The following is a 25,432-nucleotide window of genomic DNA, read 5'->3' on the forward strand; positions in this document are numbered from 1 at the left end:
TATTGACAAGCAAAAGTTGATTCATTAATGATAATAAATAATAATGATTATTTTATATTTTTACATATAATTTTTGAAGAATCAAGATGAACTCCAGAAGCTGAATAACAGTTTTTCTATACTTAGCTAATGGTGTAGTCCAACTTCAGAAGAGCCAAAACTTAGCTAAAACCAAAATATGTGACTGTACTCCACATGGACTGGTTGTGAGCATGAAAGGAATAAGTCATGTTATTAAAATGTGATGGGCAGTCTCCAAGACAGATTTGTGCAGTTGATGTTAGATTCATCACTTTATGTAAACCACATTTATAAACAGTACTAGAAAATGAAAAAGTACTTAGTTTGCCTTATAATAACAAACATATACAAGTTCAGCTTAAAAAAGCGATTGCAGTGTAAGCATTAGCCACATATGGCAGCATATGCTTGCTTGCTCAGACATCTAAAGTAACACAAGTATAGTAGTTTTCAATAAAGATATCAAAGATAACATTTTATATTATTGATGTGATAATGCTAAATATAAAACACCATCCAGATTTTTTTCATTTGCATATTTCACCACAGTAAAAGCCAGTATTCTGAACCACAAGATGCTGTATACACTCCTATCCTTTGCCTTAGAAATTAAGGACTCAGAAGTTACATATATATTTTAAGGCAAGATAGAATTCCAATTCTTTCATTGGTGGAAATAGAAATCACTGAAAATGTCTAAGCAAACAGTTTGACCTCTTTTAGTTATTTCAACATGTAATATTTTGTAGGAAAATATACAAACAGTTGCTTATAAGGAAAATACTGTCAGACCACTTTCTATTTTACAGTATTGCTCTCATCAGGACTCCAACATCATGGATTACACAATTTGAGACACACTTTTTTCTACCAGGCTATTTAAAAAACGAAATCTCACTATTAATGAAAGAGCAGATACAATAAGATTTTTATTTTTCTTTTAGCAGCACCTTCAATTATATCACCCCAAATCAATTGCTTTATAACATCGCCAAGAAAGCAGCATTTGATACTACCTCAAAGGGCTGCAGCTACAGCCTTTGAATGGCTGCTCCACGTTCTCCATAAGCACACTTTGGTCCTGCCACAGAACGCGAGGGGAACATTGACTCGAGTACCTCACATCAATTCATTCATTTGCACACTCCAGCTTTCATTCAGAACTCCACAGCTGCCTTACTGTGCTGGCTCATGTAATGGCTTTGGGTCCAAAAATTGAAGCATACTGGAAACAGTGGTCCTGGAGAGAAATTCTGCAGTAGTAGTTAGTCTTTACTAAATTAGAAATGTGCTGTAAATGTTTAGAAGAACAGGTTCATGAACTAGATTGAGAACCACTGGCCTTTTTTTTTTTTTTTTTTTTTTTGGTACTGCTATCAACAGCTAACACCTAAAGTTTGGAATCTGATGGTCAAGAGACCTGAAAAGGTGACTTCTGGTTAATTTTTTTTAGAACACAACTATGGCCACAACCAAAATACTAAATCCATGTCTTGAGATATTAAATGGTTTCATTACAATAATAGCATGTCAATGTAAGCAGTATTTATTGCTACCATATTGATACTATACGTTGTACAAAATATACAGATAATCCATTATAAGGTAAAATGGTTACATTTCTTCCAGATACTGCCACTCTGTATGTCAGCTTCATTAAGTAATATGGCTATTAAATACTTTATACATGTAGGACTGTGCTCCTACCACCAGAATCATCTTAAACAGAGAAAATAATAATTAAGAAAAAAGTATTTATCCAAAACTGAGATGCTGCTAAACATCAGCAACAGGGAGCAAAACTAGGATCAGCTGGAACTGCTGATTCAACAGATTACTATTGAAAGAAGTGAAAAAGAAAGGAACTAGTACATTTATATCATAACCCTCAGGCCCCACTCTTTTTTATTAAAAAGCCAAGAAAGTCTTGGAGGTTTTTTGTAAACAGAAATTTAATACTAATTTGCTCAAGTAAAAGCATTCAAGCCAAGCCGTTCAAAACACAGGGGAGTGTTTGCTTAGGAAGCTTTGGTTTTTAAATGCAGGCAAAAGAATGCATATATAGGCAATTTGAGATTTCAAAAAAGTTTAAGATCATCCTTCATACTTTTATGTGGGAATGTGATTACTTTGGAAACTGTAATTTCATTCCTTGGGAAAAGTGATAGGGAGAATCTTTATCATCATTCATCTCTGCTACTGGAACTGGATCACAGGCAAAAACAATGCAGGAGGTAACACAAGCCTTATCTTCTTTGATATGACACCACCAAAGTTTTAATATTTAGTACAGTATCTTTTTCTTCCTTAAGTAACAGTAGCCAGAATAACTAATATGCAACTTAAACTGTCATTTTGCAAACAGCACCACGTTTACATGTATATTGGAAAAAAACAAATAAAATTTCCAGGCTATTTTTCTGCAGTAAGACCAGACTCTTAACACAGAAAGTAGCTAATTAAAGAAAGAGAAGTAGTTAGATATATACGGAACTGGATAGATATAACATCTTGTAAACTTAAAGACACAAACTATTACACTGACTACGATCAGTCATAGTTTTCTGAAGTTTACACAAACAGGCAGCCAACAAAAGGTAAACAAAGAATAACCCAGTTTCTAAATACTGTGATGTACATGTCAGTACAAACTATATCACAGGGCAAATTCTCGAAGACTTTGCTTTAAGCTCACAGCTTCAGTCCTTATCACAGAATATTGCAAATATTGTCTCTGTTTCAAATAAAAAATATGCTTTATTTCTCATACACAAAAGAAATAAATTAACTACATTGACTAACAAAAACTGATCAATATTTTCCATTATTGAATCATCTTCCCCAGCCAGATACTTGTCTATTGAAAGCAAGAGGTAGAATTTATATTTAATTACACAACAAAGTCCTAATTTGAAACTTCAGAAAAGTTTGGCAACATGCTGATCACTATAGGCTACTGGTTTACTTTGCCACTGGCTAAGGTTTTATACTTTTACTCAAGTCACACTTTTAAAAGAATAATGGCTAATGAAATCATAAAGAAGTGTGATTCCATAGCAGGAATGACCCGAAGTGGACCTCACTGTACTTCCAATGGCCTGATGTCAACTATTATTAAACTACAGGTTTTACAAAGTCTTCCACTAGACGTCTAGAGTTAAGCCAGAAGTTTTGGCTGTAATACAGGCAGTGATGAAAAACATATGAGTGGTAACAAGTCGTCTTAATATCATTCTTCAGTACTAAGATGGGCTAATCTGAAGCAGCACTTTACTCTGGTATCACCTACGGTGCCAGGAAGATCAAGAAGTTTGGAAGTGGAATTTTTCTTTATATTTACTTTCCATTTCACAGAACTCATCCTAACTTCCTTTTTCTCTCTCTTTTTTTTTTTTTTTTAATATCAAATAACTGGACATAAAGATCTCAGGTGGATTATCACAGTGCTTCTGGAAGAACTAACAAACTTGCAAGGTATGTCCAGCTTGAATACCTATTCTATATAAATAGCAATAAAGAACTAAGCAACAGGTTGTCAGTCACTATGTGCAGATTAATAATGTCAGGTAATTTAGAGTCAGAAGTACCACTTCTTGCATGGAACAGTTTTAAATCTACTTTGCAGCTGAAATAATGATCTTATTTACTACATCTGAGCTGCAAAGCAAAAAAAACCAACCCCAAACTACAGTGAATCATTTAACTATTAAAGACTTGTCAGAAAGATGTAACAACTCAGAAAATATTTTTCTTCAGTTACTACAATCTATGAAAAAAATCTATCCTACAGTTCTTTCCTAGCAGTTCTTACAACTTTCTGTAGTTTGGTATTGAAGCTGATTTTTTTTAAAATTAGATATCAGCAATTAAAAATGACACATGAGAGATTGAACTGTAGATGAACTGCAACCTAAAAATGCTCATAGATCATATTCAGTAACATACAAGAGTCAAGCAGTTTTCCATAAAAAGTAAATGCTCTCTAAACATAACTTATATTGTAATCATGTTATTCGTTATTATACTACATAACTTCAATATTGGACTATTTATCAAGACATAATAATTTCTTCAGTAATCTTGCAGATCAAAAAATTTCCTCCTGTTCTTCTTAAGCAATTTAAGTAAATCAACAGAGTAGACAAGGAGTTAAACATAAGGTCCTTTTATTTCTGGAACAGGACAATGACTAATAGAATCAGAACTATTTTTAAATACAGCTTTCAAAACAGCTATGAGTCTTGCCTTTCTTTGGACAAAATCTGTGCACAGTGCAATGATTTGTGTTATTAATGAACACAGGGATTTTTCTTTGCCTCCAAAAAAACCACCACTGTGTCATTTAAACATTTTCTTTTCAGAAACAATGCCATGGGAAATTTGCCTCCATACACTGGTAACAGAAGTTATTTCTGAATATATTTTAGAGTCTTTTTAAGTCTTAAAACTTTATCTATCAACTCCTTCAGTGTCGTAACTGGTGAGACAACAATGACCACATGCTGCAGGACTGGCATGCAGCTGCCAAGGCATCCAGACTTACTCTTTTTTAGGCACACATCCCATCCTAGTAACTTAACTTCTATCCTCACAAAATGTTTTTCTTCCCATATTTCATACTCAGAATTTTCATGTCACAGAACTACTGCACATTTACGTGGGAATTTTCCACATAAATTCTAAGAGGATTTAATCATACCAACATACTGTGATTTCACCAGCATTTAATTAGTTATAAAAGATAAGTATTATCCTGAACTAATAGCACAAAAAGTTATCTTCCCCATGCATGTTTGGCAATGTGTGTTTTGGTAAAGATCACAACATTAGTGAGGATAAGTATGCCCCAAGCAATTAGTACAGTGATTTTAGGATTGCTACATACTTCAGGAAAGTCAGCCTCACAGCATCTCTACATGTGAAGTGTGCTCCCCACATTCTGTTACCACACTTTGGGGGTTGCTAGTGTCCCAGTCAAAAGGTGTTATTTGGAAGCTTTTTCTACTGAAGGGTAAGTAGGATTGCTATAAAAAAGGTGTAATGAAGAAGTATGTGAGCCTTCCTCAAACTCACTACACTCTTTCTCAAACTCATCCTCAATGTTCTGGTCCATAAAACCAAGAATGGACAAGGCCAGACTTTGCTCAAGCAACGATCACCTCTGCAGGGTATTACCCAACAGAAGACCCGAGCCTGTCTAAAAGCTTGTGTATGTCAAGAATGGGTGTCCTATGTCTTCTCCTTCCCTCTCTTTCTGCTTATGTCCCATCCCTCTAAACCAGGCTGTTCCACCCACTCCTTTGCTGGCTCTGACACTCAAGACTGATACAGTTTGTTCACCCAGAAAGAATGTGTTGGGTTCATTTTCTTGCTCACATTAGTTTTACGCTGGCTTCGTGAGTTCAGTCTGCTCCGTGAACAGCCTGAGTGGAAGAGCTGCACGAGGGAACTGCAAGTACATACCTGGGAGCAGGAGGAGGCTCAAGCAGCAGCACTGGGCACTAGTATTCATGTATAGTATATATAGTATATGGTATACATGAATACAACTAGTATAGTTGTATTCATGAGCTGTACTTGCTGAAACAATTAATTAAAAACTGTTCATAAAATTCTCATGTAAATGTAATTTTAAAATTTCCAGAAAGATCACCAGGATCTTGGATTTTAGGCTTTCATTTTCTTTTAATTTTCTTCCTCTTTAAGCTTAAACATGCAGAAAATGTGGGTAAGTTCTTTGAGATGAGCTGCAGAGTCAGAGCATTTCTACAGAGATATATCAACATCTGTTTACTGGGAAACTCAAAACCTCAGCCAGGAAAAAAAACCTGAACACCTCCATAAAACCCAGTTCTTTGGAATCCATTCTGCGGCCAATGTAAACCTGGAGTCAGACTTGATTATCACTCCTAACTACAAAGCCAATTAGCAATAAGGATTTCCTAAAGAAAAAATGGGAAGATGAAGAAAGGGCTTTTTCTCTTTCCTAAAAAACAATATATATAACAACTCAGGCGTCCTTCTTTCAAGGGATTTGTTTTCAAGAGTTTAACTCATGGGACTAATATATGTAATCAATTTCAACACTAATTTTCTAGAACTTTCTGAATAATGCATGGCTTTCAAGAGCTCAAATTGGCCACAGCTCCAATCACAGCCTCAATCTTTTCATAGCTTGAAATCGTAATTGGTTTTTTGAGTATCTGAAAAGAAATGCAATCCATTTACTACAGGTTCAAGTGTGGAAACAGATTTTTAAACTGTTTCAAAAAACAACTTCTGCACCAGATACAGAAGAGCATTTCAGGAACATGTATGGAAGATTATCTTTTAGATATGGTAAAACCATACATCCAGTGCCTCTCACAAAAAGAAGCCTGGGACTTAGAAACTAGATGTCCCAAGACATGACCCATGCCATGATGCTTGATACACTACAAGCAGAAATTGTACAACAACACTGAATAAAATACGAAGCGTTATGTCACTTGATACCCAAGCAGCCAGGGGAAGAAGATGAGTGCCCATCTGTGAAAACCCAGCCATTAAAGCACCTGTACAAGAATAAGGAGAACTTGGAAGTCTGAAAGGCTTCAAAATCCTCATCTCCTAATGAATGGTATGATTAAAGTATTGAACATTTTGACTGTTCTGCTAAAGTTCAAATACAAGATTGAGAGCACCAAGTTTTCCAAAGGCTTACAGTCAGACATGACTGCAATTCTCTCCAAACAAACAAATGCAGGTTCCACATCTTGTTCCCAGCACTGTTTATATTCCAAGACTCTTCCAAGAAAACACATGTATAGGATTGCAAGTACAACTGTAAAACTCTTTCTAGGAGCACTGAAAGAGAATTTTGAACACAAAGAAAAATATGTTGTAAAAATATGTGTGAAGATTCTTTTAAGAGATTGTTAAATCAGTAAAAGAAACTCATTCTACTCAAATGAGCACGGAACTGGGGATTACAACAAATATTAAACTTACAGTTATATGCTGCATACCTAGAAGATACAAAGTATGTTGTGCTTCTGTTTTCAGATACATATCTGGGGGGAAGGAGTCACTGCATTCTTTTTGAAAGGATGAGTTTTATGCAGTCTAAATACTGTTGGCTTTTTTATCTTTTTATACACCCTGAACCATACACAGTTACAGTCAGTAGCGATGTATACGATACACAGCATTCTAACGCTGTTAAGAACCATACACAAGAAACATCAAGATGACCTTGTACACAAAAAAGCAGCACAAACAAAACCTCAGAATTTTGAATAAGCCAAGTCAACACCCTTGTACAAAGCTGTGCACTCCTTTTCCTGTGATTGAGGACCAACGACAAAATGGTTACAATAAAGTAATTTTTCAGCTATAAAGAGATCAGCAAGCATTTAATTAGGTGATCGAACAAGAAGTGACATCTATTTAGTATTTCCCTAAAGAGGTCTGTGGTAGTCTAAACAGAAACTTTTTTTATAAACAGGATATGCATAATAAAATGTACAGCAGCCACTCTTGCTTTCTACAACATACTGTGGGATCCAAACGATTCCTGGAACTGGGCTTTGGAGGGGAACAACGTAGAGCTGAAGACTGGATTTACAGCCTCTTCTCAAAGAGTTGCAAAACATCCTGTGGCAATTCTTACTATCTGTTTTCTCTTTTGTCTAGTTTTATATGAGTATTTGGTCAATAAAATCATCTTTAGAATAAAACAAGACTACGCAGAAGATATCTAAGGGGTTTGAACTACTGATCATCACTACGCAGGTAATGCACTATACTGTAGTTAAAGACTGGACTCAGGTTTTCCCTGTCAGGTAAGGCTAGAAAAAATCTGGTAAAATTAGAACTCAGAGAAGCAGAATGAAATTGAAGGAACAGCTGTCATGAGAGGCTGCCATATTTTTCTAAAGGCAAATCTACTTTTTAAGTCCTTTGTAACTTGTGTAATCTCAATAACATCAGTAAAAAATAATTGTAGCTATCTGACATGGGATTTTCTGCTTTGAAGATGTCCTAACTGATCCAATATCTTTCCGTCTTCCAAACTGAAGGACCTTTGATTACACAAGATAGATACTTTCAAGTTATGGGTCAACTAGAAAGTTAATGGGTTTAATGGCACTAAATTCAAGCACAGCACATTTTCATCTCCTATCAGCCAGCTGCCTAGCTATCAGGTACAGGCACTATGATGGCAACACTAGGTTGAAAAAAACCCAAATGTGTTTATTGAAAAAAAAAAAAAAAAAAGCTACACAAAAGTATTGGCTTCCAGCTTTTTTCTGGATGTAATTTAGGTTACTGATTTCAAATTACATGGAGTCATAACTTGCGAGCACTTGCCAGAGAAAAGAGCCCTCACTAAATAAAAGTCAGCACAAATGTGCTTGCATACAGAGGTGACTTTCTGTCAACAGCAGTAATAAATGAATGACTGGAATATGGGAAAAGCTGTTATCAGGAATGAAAACTCTATTTTTCCAGATAAGAAAAAGAAGTTTAATTGGAAGTGTTTAGGGATCAGAATAACAAGAGTTTAGGAACTACCCTTATGAGTGCATTTTATGCATTCCTAATCAAGGATTTCCCAATTTTCTAGATACCAGCAATGCATATATGCCGACGTACCCATATTTTTTCATCAAGAATGAATAAAATAAAATAAATACAATTCCAAGTTATGGTAAAATTGACTACAAGAATCACACTTCGAAGCTTTAAGTAAACGGCACTTATTTTTTAAACTCAACTATAAAGTTTTGGTATGACAATGTTTAATGCATTTCGCTTAAATAATATTTCATTATCATTATATATAATTTAATAATAATGATTTATATTCCAAATCCTATTTTTTATATTCTGTTTTTCAGGACAAGAGACTGTAGTGGTGAGTAAAGTAAATAGTTCAATACTTTCATTTGCTGCTTCACACTCACTTATTCTTGTGTTTGGGGTTTTTTTTGTTTGTTTACTTTCCTCTTCAAGATTGGCTATCCTGATTAAGAAGATATGAAAGAATACACGCTCCTCCTCTTCCTGGCTTTGTGCTCTGCCAAACCTCTCATTGGTCCTTCATATTTTACACTGAAGAATATGATGCTCCAAGATATGGAAGAAGATGACGATGACGACGATGATGACAATTCCCTATTTCCAACCACTGAACCAATTATACCACTAATTCCTTTTGACCTATTCCCAGTATGCCCCTTTGGATGCCAGTGCTATGTGAGAGTTGTCCATTGCTCTGACCTAGGTAAGAATGAATTTGTGTGTCTGTTCTCCATTGCACTCTCCTTTGGAGTATTTGCCTTTTAAAAGATAAATCCTACAGCTCCATAAATCACACACATTCACATATTCCAGTATTAGTCATTTTCAAAAGGAGCTTACACTTTTTCAATTAAGCTCGCAAACCACATCTAATTCATGTCCAGCAACTAAGTTGTGTCCAGCAGTTTTTATAATGTAAATATTTTCCCAGTTCATGTGCACCAGTTTAGAAAAATAATAAGCTGCTATAGGCATTTTCCACATTAGCAATGACTTCTATAGATAACGACACAGAATGGAAAGTCATTTACAATATGTAACAAATAACTGTGGAAATACTTCTCTGAATACTGATTGGGGTTAGTAAGTACATAATAATCTGCACAGCTTTTTATCCACTAAGAGATCACAGAATGTGAAAATGCTTATATTAACATTTTAGATCACACTTTCTCCTGTTTCTTTTACTCGCATTAAGTTATATCCAAACAGAGAAGCACAAAAGTTTGCTGTGTCTTCTGTTGCATTAAACAAGCTATTGGTGCCCTCTCTCAAAAGACTATGGCCAAAGTAGTACTTCATTCATAACTACAAAGCAACAGGTCAAATGTAAGAAAACATAACAAAGATAAAGAGGCCGTAAATAAACCACAAGGAAGTTTAACCAGAGGGCACAAATGGGAAAGGAACTATTTGCTCAGCTTAACTTCCATTAAAGTGCGCATCACTGGTAACATTTTAACCAAAGGCAAATCTGCTATTGTCACTGTTGCGGATACATACTAGTCCCTAAATATCAATTCATTATTGATTTGAGTTAGTGTTCATTGTTTTATGTGTCATTAGTGTTTCCCCATGATTCAAGGTAATCAAGAGGACTGGACTGTGCTTGTGCGACTAGCACAGTGATGACATTTGTTCTCATCACAGCTCCGCCACCATCCTACACTTAATCTTAGACTCCTCATGTCTTGGAAACATTGAGTCAATATGTAAATCACTGGGGTTTAAAAAATGTGTCATTATTATGGAATCAAACTTTTGCTGACAGAAAAAAAAACCCTGTGGTTATTGCATCTAGTCTACAGATTGCAAATCTCTACTTGAGTTCACATACAGGAAAAATGCCTCCTATTAATAGAGTTCATCTTTAAATAACTAATCTAATATGGAAAGATTGTTAATAAACTGGACTAGCATTTAACATTTGATGCATCAGCATTTCCACTGAAAAGAAAATTACTATTCCTTGCTAGTCTCTTCTGCTGATTCAGGATCTCAGATGGCACGAACTAGAAGTGTTTTTGAAACTGAACAGCGAACTGGATTGGAGGATTTATACAACTGGCAATTAAGTACTTGCTGCAGGAAGACCATTCTTGTCCACTTTTACCAAGAACACATTTTTCAGCCCTGACATTAACTGTATGGCTACATAAGCAAGCATGCCAGCAAAATGGGTAGGGCAGTGGACAGGAGCATTCAAGCACTGAGCAGAAACCCCTTGCAGTCACAGCAACAGCCCTGTTACTCGGCACAGCACCACAGCCCCAGACTGTCAGGGCTGCTTTCTCCAGGGAGTTGAGCAGTTTCCCTGTAGAACCACCCGTGCTCTGAGGCTACTTGTTTCACAGATGCAAAGAATCTGCAGCAAGCACCCCATTCAAGCTTTTCATGGTCTGGGGCAGAAGCAGTTCCTCCTGAAACTATCCCCACGTTTTTGTCGTACACTGTTACATCGTTAGTTCCTCTTTTCATCACGTACTCCCTTTTCTTCGTGGCTGTTCATATTTTCTTTCCCACCATAATCATCAACAATCTTACTGTGTTTTGCTGTTTAGCAGTTAATTTCTTTGGACTTATACATAGGCACATAACGTTTCTGTTTATGTCACGTACTTAAATAGGTTTGACATCAATACCTCGCAACATTCCACCAGATACTCGTATGATTGACCTTCAAAACAACAAAATTAAAGAGGTCAAGGAAAACGATCTCCAAGGACTCACATCACTTTATGTAAGCTTCCTATTTTCTGAGTTTAAAATCTTATTTAGCAATCTGAAATATTTTGATACTTTTAAAATACAAACGGTATTTTTCTTTTCCAATAGCATCCATAAAAATACAGCCTAATGCCTGCATATCTGAGTGCTCCCACATAGTAAGAGGCAAATTTCTTTGAGCTGTAAGAACTATGCTTTCTAAAACATCCAGAAAACGTACCATGTGTATCTCACCAAAAAGATCCTGAAGATTTCTTCAGTCCTTAGCATGCACAGAAACATTCCTTACAAGACAAGTACTCCTTTTTTAGCTTAGGTGTAAAATAGCAGAACGAACTTAATCTCACAGCAGAATTAGAACACAGTTTCTGAGGGTATTTTCAAAAGCACATAGCATACAACTAACATACACTGCTGAAATTAATGTTACAAATCTAATTGACCTGAACAGAACACAGACCAACACTGCATTACTGAAAAAGTCAGTACTACCATTTTTATCATGCTCAAGAATGCATGTAGAGACAGACTTTAATAGAAGTATCACTGGCAACTGATAAATCTGGATATTTACAGTACACAATAGTCCCCTTTTATAATGAAAGAAAATAAGAGAGTCTTAGGGGCCTGTAAAGGTAGATGAAATCTCTTTTGGAATACTGATTTCCATAAGTCATCACCCTAGATCCAGTGCCAACAAATATGGACAACTTTAAAATTTTCATTGTAAAAATGACAAATCTTTTCCACGAGTTAGCAAATTAACAACATTCATTAGAAAGACAGGAAACACATGTTAGCATAAAACAAATCCTTTTCAGTCATATTTGGTTTCTGAGCAAGAAACAGACCTAAGTGTTTATGAATAAGCTTATTAATTATTATGGGTTTAGCTAGGATAGAAAAAATAGGAAGCATATCAATTCATTATTTGCAACAGTGTTTACAATTCCCCTTACACATCTTGCATCTGGGTACAGAATGGTCTTAGCAGCAGGTTTGGGGTGAACACACTAACTGTGGTTTATATTCAGTATAAAATATCTTACAGAAACTACCCTCCAATGCCTGAGAAAGTCACTGGAACACATCAGCAATCACCACGTTATATATCTGAGTCACCGCTTAATTATGTGGTATTTGAAAACTCTGAGCTGTTTTGGTTTTTCTCATCAGTTAATGTGTGGTAAAGCCTAACAAAATTTTTACTGAAAACAAAGTTTACTTTGTACAACTCATCTGACCACTAGTCTACTTAGCAAAGGCATAAATGGCAACCTGGATTAGGAAGGAGCATTTCCTGTTTATTTCCTCAAGCTATCCTCCTTTCTTCTGGGAAAAAAAGATTAATTCTGTTTTGTGTTACTTTTTTTTCCCAGTTCCAGAGAACAGATGACTTACAAACAGCTCAAAAAAAAATAAAAAAGGAACAAAAATTAATAGTCTAGGTAGGTAAATACAGAGATGTGATTTGACATGCAAAATCATTTCAGATAACATGTATTGTTGTCTGTAGTAACTCAATCCAAGTTCTTTGGTAACACATAGCAACCAAGAACAAAAAAATGTGCCAAAAAAGAACTAGTGTACTGTGCAGAAGAGACACATTTGAATTCACAGGAGTTGAAAAATCATGGCAATTAAGATATTAATTCAGATGTGTATATCAGATTAAAAAGCTGACTTTTATTGTGCAGCATTATGCTGAAATAAGATTAAATTCCAAGTTTTGAGACTTTGTCTGAATTAAGCAACAACAACAAAGAACATAAACCCCATACAATCCCACAAAATACATGAAGACAAACATATTGATTTGCCAGTTCTTCTCACTAACCATTGGTACCTTGTCAGCTCTGACCAGTTTTTCTCTACCTTCTAGCTGATGCTCCAGCTTCCACGTTCCTTTTTGTTTTTCACAATCAATTGAAATGCCCAAAGTATATACAAAAAGCTAAAATTTGGTATGATGGAAAAATAAAATACTTAACATACTTAATTATTGATTTATATATCAAATTCATTACTAAAATTTCATAATCATAACATTTCTGTATGAAGAAATTTTCTTTATATTGCTCTTCCCATATCTGACAGGCACTGGCTTTGAACAACAATAAAATATCCAAGATCCATCCAAAAGCCTTTCAGCCAACAAAGAAGCTACGAAGACTGTATCTGTCCCATAACCAGCTAACTGAGATTCCAACAAATCTACCAAAAACTTTAGCAGAGCTCAGGATTCATGCTAATAAGGTTAAGAAAATCCCCAGGGATGCATTTAAAGGAATGAATTCCCTACATGTTTTAGGTAAGTCCTATTAAGTAGAAAAGAAACTGTCTTTCTCAAAAATGTAACACAGTATATATAATTTTCATTCAAACATTTCTCCAGTGTGCAATATCCACTTAAAGAGATAGCCATTCTGTGGAAACACTCTTTCACACTTTAATTTCTGTGTGAAGTTGCTACATAGGTCAAGTTTCTGGTAACCCTGCAAGCCAAGTAACTTACTCACTGAAAGGTGTGACTTCCGCCCCTCAGAATAGCAAGCAAAAGCTAAACATTAATTAATGCTTAGATGCTTAGAATATCAGAAGTCATAAATAAACTGAAATCAGCTGTTTATAATTTAATCTAACATACACAAAATTCCTATGCCATAAATACTTTTTTTCCCCCTTGGACAGAAATGAGCGCAAATCCTCTTAACAATGATGGAATAGAGCCAGGGGCTTTCGAAGGAGTAAATATTTATCATATAAGAATTGCAGAAGCTAAATTAACTTCAATTCCTAAAGGTATGACTTGTTTTACCTTTTCTCTTCTACCTGTACCAGTATGCTCCTAAAAATATATATATTTATATTTAACACCTATATGATTATGAAAGTGTTCATAAATTCTGTTATGTATTGTCCTATCTTATTTTTATTTTTGTACTTTGTATCCAATTCTACATGCCAAAAGTGCACATGCATGCGCACGCATGCCCGAACAGTCAGACACTCGCTCTCCAGCCCCCTCTCCTGCCTTCTCCTTGGCAGGAGTCCACTCCTCTCACAGCCATCTAGAGACACTTCTCGGGTCAGGAGAAACAATGTGAAGAAAATCAAAAGATATCACTTCACATCCTTCTCATCAGCCTCTCAAAAATCCTTACAAAGAAAGGCTAAACCCCCTGATATTTGATCAGGTCATAAGGGATAAAGACTTTGCATTTCATGCATTTAAAATGAAGCCCTCACATTTCTAACTTTATTTTTTCATGTTTCAAACAACTCTGTAGCTCAAATATGTTCTGCAATATAACCAACCACCTCACTGTGAACCCCAAATTAGCATTTTATACATCTTTTGATGGGGTTTCGCTAAGTAGAATTTAATATTAACATCAGCATTAAATTCAACATAACATACTACAAAATTAAATCATTCCTTCATATAAAACAATTAACTTGTGATTTGGAGGTAACAATAAATTAAACCACTAAGTTTATAAATCACTGATCTCCACATAGAAAAAAGTAGCCGGAATGAACTCGGTACAACACTCCACCTGCATTTTCTGTAGCTCAGTGTAGTATTTAACCAAATTCTCATGGTCTTCAACTGCTCAAAACTACTAGCCAAGAGAAAAAAAGAAATAAAGCATAATATCATATGTTATATCATATAACATAACGTTGGTCATGAAGATACTTATTTCTGGATCATTCAGATAAAGAATTTGTTTCTTATTAATCTCTCCTTGTAGATAGATATATATGCAAAAGCATCCCTGTAGAAAAGAACACTGAAAAAAACCCCAGCAACAAACAAAACTAGCTCATCCCAATTGTTCAGATAATTTTAAGATCAGAACATATCCAGCTGCCTATGGTAACACTCCTCAATACAGAAAAATATACATTCTTCCAGTATCATCATAATATCATGTCCTGTCACTTAGCACACACACAAAAAAATACATAAAATCATTCAGATTTTGCCTCTGTTACGGAGAAATCTCCTATAAGGAAACAGCATCAGGTCTAGTATGTGGTGTCAAATACATAAATCAAACAGGATTTCATGGTTAACACATTCTACACAAATGGAAACTACGTTTGTAGGTCCTCGTATCTGAAAATGTTATAATGACATGAAAAAATGGACTTAAAATCTAAAATGGGCAGATTGTAGTCTTCCCTCTTAATATTGTAACTCAGATACAGGCGTTTGTAAACTGGAATGTAAACTGCATAAAAGCCCAAACAAATATCAAAACATGTCAACTGGGACAAAGACAGACTGTACAGCTGTCTTTTCATTACAATACTTGTCTTCAGTATTGTAATGCTACAACAAATAGCAACGGCAATGGGGAGCAGTGCTGTCCTAAGCCATGTTAGTAACTGAAACGTGGTTTATCTTGCTTGGTGTCAGGGTGCCATCTAGACAGATGCTAGTAAAACTGAACATAAAATCAGCAAACAGAAATTCAAACTTGTGACTATCTTCCTTCACCTTTACTAAAGGGATACTGTAAAAAAGATTCTCCACCTCCAGGTCCATTCACTGACAGTTCTAACTGGGACTATTTTGTACCATATGAAAAAATATTCCGCATACCGGCACGGGAAGGAGCATACCAAATGTCTCATTCTCCTTAGAGAATTCTGGAAGCTTTCCTCCCAGATCTCGTCTTCCAAGCCATAATAGCGCAATTGTTACATCATGTGGAAGAGAGTATATATCTACAAAAAACATCACTGGTTTCACAGGAGTAGGATTTTGACTACCAATTGTTAGATAATTGCATATAACACACAATTTACATCTTTGACAGGTTAACCAAAAGTACCTGAAAGCTGTAATAAAGAAAGCTAGCAAAATTATACCAAATTTTGCAACTCTGAAATCTTAACATTAGCATATGCACTTTCACAACAATTATTTTTTTTTAGAATTTACTATTTTAAACCAAATTATGTTGATGAATTATTTTTTTTTTAAAGTGACATACTTGTATCTAATACTCATTTCTTTCATGCAGACAACCCCCCCAAGATTCTTCACCCAACCTTAAACAGAAAAGACAGACACTGTTCAGAACATAAATATTCCAACAAAACCAAGTTGGCTTATTTTTCTCATACTGTGCATTTGTTTTTCATCAGAATTGCCCTCCAGTCTACTAGAACTTCATTTAGATGACAATAAGATCACAACGATCGAACTTGAAGATTTTAACCGCTATAAAGATCTTCAAAGGTAAAATTCCTACGCAGAATGCTTCTATTTGATAAAAGGTCAGACCCGGCAAGGTCTCTTATTTGATTCTTCTCTTGTTAGCAGGAGAAGATAGAAGTAAAAATTTTAAGTGTTTTAGTAAGAGCTGCTGTAAATAGGACCTAACTTAAAAATAATAATAATAATAAAAAAACCCACAAAACAAAAAAACCCCAAGCATTAACCTTGTTATTGTACATCTTGGTCTTGCCTGCAGTTTGCAATAGAAGTATGTGTTAAGAACAAAATGTAATCATCAAATTCTTACCTCACAGCACCTGGGTGTTGTGTAATAAAGCCTTAATTTCATATAATATCTCTCAATGTGCTAGTAGTAATATGCCTCAGTTAAGCACTGCATGTATTTTTCATACTCAGAAAATAGGAACCTTTGTGGTCACATCCTTTATCAACAGTATTCAGAATTTTTCTCTAGCCTGTTCCTTCTCAGGCCCAGGCATTTCAACTGTCTGGTCAGTCATTTCACAAATCATCCCCCCCAAAATGAGGTATACAGCAACACCAAATAATGTTTGGTCTAGAATGCCTTTTTTGCAACTGAATTTATAGGATTTAAGAGTCATAATAGCATTTTAATTCCGGAAGGCCTAAGTGTACTGGAAGGATACACTCCATACAAACCCTGAAGGAAAATATAAAAGGATGGCATGAAAAGGGGAATTTGTGACTTTTTTATGCAAATGCTTGGGAAAACTGGTAAATCAGAAGATAAATTCACCTCCTGAAAACTAGCCTGAGAAATACAGTAGCTGGTAAAGGAAACAACTCGATAACTGTTTCCAAATGTGATGGGCTTAAGGAAAACTCAAAAGGCATGTTTCTGAGGAATGTATCACTGATACAGGACAAAAGGCGGCAGTTCTTTCTGTAAGGCTCAGTTAGCACTCTGAAAACACAGCTGAGCAGCGCCGGATTTGGTAATAGAAGCTACTATCGTAGAGGAACTACTGAACTGTGTTTAGATACCAACTATAGTTTCTGAAGAAATCAAGAAAGGAGGAAACGGGGATTGCAGGATGCATGGAAAGAGATTCCAAACTGACCTGTCTCCACCTTCTGAACCATCTTAGCAATGCACGGTGAAGTCTTAGAGCAGAAATCCGAGGCCTAAACTAAGTGAAGTGTGGAAGTAGCAAAGAAGGTAGTCCTGCTTATTTTTAAAAGATAAAGCTTTTCACCAAGATATACATATATAGATCTATATATATAAAACTGTTTCTTTACAAGACTTGGTCATCTTTGGCTGTTTACTAGAACAACACTTTTTATTACTGTGAGTATACTCTGTAGCTATACTACCTGATGAAAGGGTGTGACTTATTTTGCAAGCAGACTGGTGGTCTAATTTTAATTTCTGTCACTAAAAGTAGAAAAAAAAATGCATGCAAATCTGGACAATGGCTCACATCAGCCTAGCTGCTGTTCTTTAAGTGGAGAATAAGAAGAAAAAATATTTGTTAAATCAATGGGGGCTGGTGGTGGTGTGTCTTTCTATCAGAGGTAAGACTTCATCTTTTCCAGGTTTTTTCCCCTCCCGTCTACTCCTATGTATTTCAATCTTCAAAAAAAAAAGTATGCTCTTGAATGCTGTTGTGAATCTCAATTAGTCTTTAATTAAATGTTCCTTGCACTCCTCCTAGGCTAGGTCTTGGGAATAATAAAATCAAAGATGTGGAAAATGGAAGTTTTGCCAACATACCGAGTATCCGTGAAATCCATCTCGAAAGAAATAAGCTCAAGAAAGTTCCTCCTGGATTACCCCAACTTAAATATCTGCAGGTCATATACTAAACTTAATAGAAAGCTCTGGTAGTTACAAGTTGTTAGATTTTCACACTGCCATACTGTTTAGGACATAACTAAAAAGCATAAACAGCTATCACATTTTGATATGACTCTCATGCTAGGAAAACCTGAAATCATATATGTACTTCAAGAAATAAACAAGATCAAACAAGAACATTTTCTAGAAAAACAACAACAACACCCCATCACCAACATGCTACACACAGAAACTGTTTCCAGGAAGTTTGTTATAGATTTATCATAATTTATATATTACCAAACCAGAATGGAAATTTTTCCATTCCCATGCTGAAAAGTCTTAAATCCAAAGTAAATTATTTATGAGGCTGAAATGATCAGATAAGATTGTTAAATTTGTATTTAGAACTACATAAATTCTGCAATAAAATGCTTTCAAAACACATTTATTTCCTAAAATCTGGAATAGTAATTAAAATCGTATGGTTTATAAGATAACATCTTTTGGGATACTGAGCAGAACAAAGCCTGGGCAAACATGAAGAAATACACAGATGACAGAGCATGTGACAAGCTATTTGATAAACACTTTTACCTCTTAATTTCATTTCTTTCCACTTCTCATTTCACTTCCAAATAAAGGAAATTTTTTATATATATATACATACACACACACTCATAAAAAAAAAGAACAAACAAAAACCCCAACATCAATTAACAATGTAATGTAAAATCAAATATATAAAAGAATTATTTTGTCAATGTACATTTTTTACTTAAATTCTAAACTCTACTATCACAAGCCCTTTTTTAAAACTTACCTAAGCTACATCAGCATTAGACTGATCTGTCCCTAAAATCATATTGACAAATCTCCCCGAGTATCAACTTTTCTAGAGACTTTTTAAAATGTATTAAGTCACTGGAAGTTTGCATTATGGGAGAATATAATACTGCATCATTGGAATTCTTACTGTAAGTGAATATGAAATGGCATTTTAGGAGAATGTTCTATAAGAATAGATCCCAATTATTCTGGCAACACACTGATAAAACATGTAACTTTTCATTGTGGGAGAGACTGTGGCAGGAGGGAGATCTTTTTTAAAGATCTATCCTGTTACTATTAAGGTCTATTCAACTCACCTTATAGCAAACTTCAGTTATCTATATGCCAATGAATGTCAGATATTTTTCCCATTTACATACTAACTATTTTATTTTACTGTTTCTTATTGCTGCAGGTAGTCTTCCTTCATTCTAATCATATTGCAAAACTGGGAGTGAATGATTTCTGTCCAACAGGAGGAAGAAAGAAGAAAGCGTTATACAGCGGCATAAGCCTCTTCAATAATCCTGTAAAATACTGGGAGGTTCAGCCTTCAACCTTCCGTTGCATTTTAGCCAGAAACAGCGTGCAACTTGGAAATTTCCTCAAATGATACTGAAGTTGGCAATTTCAAAAAGCAACTTGTTCAAATGTGTTCTATAATACTTGAAATTTGCAGAAAAAATGCTAATTTTACATTAACCAGTTTACAAAGTACTTACTATTTCAGAGATAGTTAATTAGGAACAACATGTAAGTACGATCTGTTGTATTATTTGACAATGTTCAACCTTTGTTTGAATAATTTAAACAAAAGCCTTTATATCTTACGGAGGGACTCTTGGAAGTGGAACTGGAAACTGTATTTGATGTTTCCTATTATCAATGTTAAATTCTTTACCTAAATCACATAGTTTCGACATATTCTTGCTTCAAAATAAATTCTAAAAATTAAGTGGAAGTGACTTTTTCCACAGTAAGGACCTCCTCCTCTGCCAAAAAGTGTTGTAAGAAAAGGTGACAAAAATTATCAGACTTTCAAGGGCAACTTCTTGTGCCATTTTTAATAATCAGCAAAGATGTAATGAAAAGGTATGGTATTGTCTAGTCTTTTGTCTCTAAACAACAACACATTTTTATAATCTAGTAAGTGAGATAAATCTGGGTTTCATATCATGAACGAACATGCAAAAAAACTTTAATAGGTTTTGGTACTTTTTCCTTGCAACTTTAAGCAGGAAATGTCCTTCAGTGTTTTGCTATCAGTATAATTTGATGCACTCTGAACATTAAAAACTAGGATTAAAGATTTATGATATGCTTCAAGCTTAATAGGAATGATTATTAAACGCCCTTTAGGCCAGCACAAACATTTTCTTTTATCTATAACAACTGTAATCATTTTTTTTATTTTATTTTTTCCTCTCTCTTATTTTGACATCACATGGGTTAAGAATCCCTCATTAATGTAAGTACCTTGACATTGCTGAATGCAAGCAGATAGCTGGAACTCAACTGCCCGGACTTCTTACATAGGTCAACACGTAGAATTCTCGATACTGACAGTACTGTATAAAATGGGTATTTTATATCTATTTAGTGTATATTTGCTATTGGGATTCAAAACAATTTAAATAAACTTAAAGAATACTTGCATATGTATATTTAATTACATGATAGGTCATGTCAAAATATTCTGAGATTATAACCAAACACCTTTCAGACTCTTCTCTACATATTTACTCTATTCTTCCTTTTTCCAAATCTACATACCTTGCAGATCATTTATCAGCGCTCTTCTTCATAGTTAAAAACTCACTGCTTTATTTGAAGTGGCTACAGGGAATGACACAGACTAGTAGAAGAAGAAAATACTATACAGAAATCAAGCAATTCCCAGTCTCTCAACCCTCCTACCAGCTCCCTGAGTAAACTAACCAATGAACAAGTCTTAACACCTGATCTTTTCCATCTGCTTGGTCAATTTTTATTTAATACTTTGTTAGCACCACTATACTGCTGAGATCCAAAACCACATGGTGAGAGGAGGGAGTACGGGCCAGGGAATGCTTTTACTGAAGGACAGTTTTTGCAAGCAGAAATTTGGTAAAACACTTCAAGGCAAAGTAAAAACAAAACAACAAAACCCAAAACAAACCTGCAGATCACCAAGCATCTTTCTATTCCTGGTTTCTGAAGTCATTTCTAAGGAGCGCGTTTCCCAGCAAATAACATGGGGAAAGCAGTGATCAGTACTGAAAATAGTCAGGAATAAGTATATTCTTCATCAGTTGGTCTAGTTTGTATCATGGGCTTCTTAAGTTATAGCTATGTCATCATGCATGAAGAGCTATGATCTCCAAACAGACACCGGTGTTAGAAGATAAACCTGATATATATAAATATATTCAAGGGGATACCTTCAGTAGATTTTTCCAATAGGGAATTAATATACTCATAGGAAACACAGAAGTGTTGATATACAGTTCATACAGGGCATGCATACCAGCTTTTACTGGAACTCTGCATTCCCAGTGAAGACACAGTCTAAGTGCCTCTATACATTGCGCTTGAAATAAACCCAACAGTAACAAACCTGACAAGGCTACAAAGTGAAATAGCCTACTCTTGAAGCCACCTCTAAAAGATTTATGCGGAGCATAGAAGAACGTTGAAAAGAGCAAGGGCAGAAATAAGTACCTGAGAATGAAACAGCCTAGTTACATAAAGAATAACACACCACACAGACTAGTCATCTACCCTGGCGTAAATCATCATCACACAAAACTCTTTACATCCATACTCAAAAGCAGGAAGACCTAGTGCTTCACGCTAATAGCCCAAGTGCACATTCATGTCCTCTGGGAAACGCCAGCCTACCCTGCCTTGTACACCCATAACCAGCTCATAACCCCATACCAGAGAGACAAAGCATTGTCAATAACAACTAACTATCCAAGAAGGAAGTGAAGATTTGAAATAAATGTTCTAGTAACAGCTAAAAAGCTTAAGTCCTTAAGGTTCCACAAAAGGTTCAGTGCTTGTAACATTTAATATCAAAAGGATAGAGGAAAGACAAAATAATGAGGCAAGATAATTTGTAGATGATGTCGTGGCTTAACCCTGGCCGACAATCCAGCCCCACGCAGCCACTTGCTCTCTCGCCCCCCACCCAGAGGGATGGGCAGGAGGATCGGAAAGGAATGTAAAACTCAGGGGTTGAGATAAGAACAATTTAATAGGTAAAGCAAAAGCCGCACACACAAGCAAAGCCAAGCCGGGAACGTTCCCCACTCCCACGGGCAGGCGGGTGTTGGGCCATCCCCAGGGCAGCCGGGCTCCATCACGGAATGGGTACTCGGGAGGACAAACGCCGTGATGCCAGATGTCTCCCTCTTCCTCCTTCTTCCCCCAGTTTATATACTCGGCATGACGTCATATGTTATGGAACATCCCCTTGGCTGGCTTGGGGCACCTGTCCTGGCTGTGTCCTCTCCCAGTCCCTTGTGGCCCCCCCAGCCCTCTGGCTGACAAGGCCCAAGAAACCAAAGTTCTTGACTTAGTATAAACATCACCCAGCAACAACTGAAAACATCAGTGCAGTTATCAATATTGTTCTCACACCAGAGCCAAAACACAGCACTTTACTAGATACTAAGAAGAAAATTAACTCTATGCCAGCTGAAACCAGGACAGATGACCAGAGGGTAATCAAGAGCCAAAACAGATCTGAGGGAAAAGAGTGGTCAAGTAGCAATATAACAGCAAAAAGAAGCTAAATCTTAAAGAAGGTTAAGAACAAAAAATGGAATGAAAACTTCCAAATCTTTTATCTATTTTGTGGAACACTAAGTTAACAGTTTCCACCTCAGGTAAGTGGGATAAAGGTGGACTTCAATCAAGTCTTTAGTTGACAGCACAACAAACAGCAAGTACAATACTAATACAAAGAATAAAAATTGATAACCAAAAGATCATTACATTTATATGAATCACTAAATTTGTTCTTAAACACTGATGCTATACTAGTTACACCAATTCATCAATGACAACCGAATTAGAGAAACTGATTCAAATTCTGCAGCTTAACTAAAATAATAAACTCGGAGCGTGATGCAGTACATTATTCTACACTAGTTTAGAGGTAAGGTTTAAAACGAAATGTAACAGAGGAAGCAAACAATTCCTCATCCAATTGAAGCTTAAGCAATGGACAACAGGAATGCTGCATCTGCCAAGACTAAGACATTTAAGAAGATGGACTAAGGTCTGAACAACTCCTGCTTCCTTTTGTTAGCCTACTCCTCTCTACCCCAAAGCAGGCCAGTTCAATCGACCCATTGCTAATAAACCTACGTGGCAGCAAGGAGTTCTTGGAAGCAATTACCTATATTCTTAAACATAACGTAAACCTTAACTGCATTTTTACGCAAGATTCCCAAACATAATAAATGCCAACAGGTGAGTACATTGCCACATGAAAAAAACAAAATCCCCTCTTGCTTTCATTCAAACTGTCAGTGTTGCTATGACTAACTGCCAGGCACACATAAGAAAAATGGCCACTGGATGTTTTGGTCTCGAAAGGGAAGGAGTTTTGGCTAAGGCTAATTAACGATCCCAACACAGACTCCAGAAAGTGTCCCTCAACGTTGGACCTCATCTGAAACTTTCCTTGGGGCATGGTTTTAGCAGAGTAGTCTTAGTCCCTAGAAAGACAATTAGTACTTTCTAAACCTAAGAATTCTTTAAAGGTACTCCCATGTTCCACCAAATTTTAGGTCTACTCTTTAAATCAATATAATGGGAAAGCTTTGTAAAAAAGTATCAAAGTTCCAAGAGGTAGAAGACTATATAGTCTTGATCTTATCCTTCCAGAGCCTTAAAAAACTCTTGCCTTCTTACTCTTTCCACTTGGCCATGGATTCAGACACTATCTATAGTCATCCATGGATACATACAACTTTCATAGAAGAAACTGCAGCACTATTTTGAAGATACTACCTCCACTCTCACACTTAATCTCTAAAGAATTTCACCAACTGCTTAGCTTTTCATAATTTTCAAGGCAAATTCAGCTAGCTTTGAAGTTTAAAAAACTTTATCTTCAACAAACTACATTGGCAGTTTTGCATTAAAGCAGGTAAGTATCAAATGGTTCATTCTGTCTCCTGTAAGAGTTACAGAGAAAAACAGCAGTCATTTCCTACATCACGTTACATAAATTCATAGGATGTCTGTCACTTACGAGAAAGAAATATGTTCAATGACCCTCCACTATTTTCAGATATCATTCTTCAGTTAGCATTTGTGGTTAATTATAATAATTTACACACCTTGTATCTTTGGCATACTTTGACATAAGCCCAAGTGGATGTCACGGTGACATACAGACATTACAATATAAAATGTGCGTTACACAGTTTCAGCAATGATCTCTGAATATGGGCAGCAATGACATTAACAGAAAAATAGCTAACTGATGATAACAAAATGGTGTTCAACGGTCTTTCCACAGACCAAGGCAGTTCAGGTTCAGCAGACAGGGAGAAAAACTCTGAAGACATCAACTCCACCATTACATTCTCCACAGTTGTTATAGAAAAAGAGGGAGAAAGAGGTTTGCTGTAAATCCTAAGAGTCTTAGTAGTTATTCCTTGTACGACTATGTTCCTCTGATTAAAAAAATAATATTTATTCTGTCTAAGCATTCCCAACTAATAGGCTTCTCTCTTCTGAAAAAGTCAGGTCCCTAACAAAACACTTAACAAATTTCACCAGAGGATGGCAGCCTATTGTTACCAATAGAAGGAAAATAATTCTAAAGAATACCTAACAAAGTCTTACTGTACAGTAATCGCCCAGGAAACTTCACAAATACTGATCAGGCAGAATAGCCTGTTTTAGTACTAAAGTACTATCTGAGTACTTCTGAAGACTGAGTTCTGTGTCCTGCTCTACACCATTAACCTGCCAAAGGATGAAACAACCTCATCTCTCCAAGTCTTCTCCTTGCTTCTTTCCCCAATATCAACCTACTCAATACAATACTTCAAAACACATCAGAATGAAGAATCATGCAGAATAATATATTAGTAGACAAATAACAAACTTAATAAAATACAGAAAGTTTAAAGAATATAAGACACTATCAAATCATGATTTTAACTTGCACAACCAGCAAATGCATACCATATAAATCAAAACATACATCAAATAAAATGGGATTT

At 35.7% G+C, this 25,432-nt stretch overlaps 2 protein-coding genes across 3 annotated transcripts in view; one reads left to right on the plus strand and one right to left on the minus strand.

Annotated features, from left to right (window-relative positions):
- The window catches only part of LOC121087967 (centromere protein P), a 151,322-nt gene that overhangs the window by 64,244 nt on the left and 61,646 nt on the right, over nucleotides 1–25,432 (minus strand). The gene's annotated exons all lie outside the window — the stretch shown is intronic.
- On the plus strand, nucleotides 1,994–19,874 carry ASPN (asporin). The gene is made up of 8 exons (XM_040593524.1): nucleotides 1,994–3,495; nucleotides 9,019–9,289; nucleotides 11,214–11,326; nucleotides 13,411–13,624; nucleotides 14,005–14,115; nucleotides 16,477–16,570; nucleotides 18,250–18,388; nucleotides 19,618–19,874. The coding sequence occupies exons 2-8, from the start codon at nucleotides 9,043–9,045 to the stop codon at nucleotides 19,813–19,815; spliced, it is 1,116 nt and encodes a 371-aa protein (XP_040449458.1). The 5' UTR covers nucleotides 1,994–3,495; nucleotides 9,019–9,042; the 3' UTR covers nucleotides 19,816–19,874.

This window comes from Falco naumanni, chromosome 4, assembly GCF_017639655.2.
Source record: "Falco naumanni isolate bFalNau1 chromosome 4, bFalNau1.pat, whole genome shotgun sequence".
In the NCBI taxonomy this organism is placed as follows: domain Eukaryota; kingdom Metazoa; phylum Chordata; class Aves; order Falconiformes; family Falconidae; genus Falco; species Falco naumanni.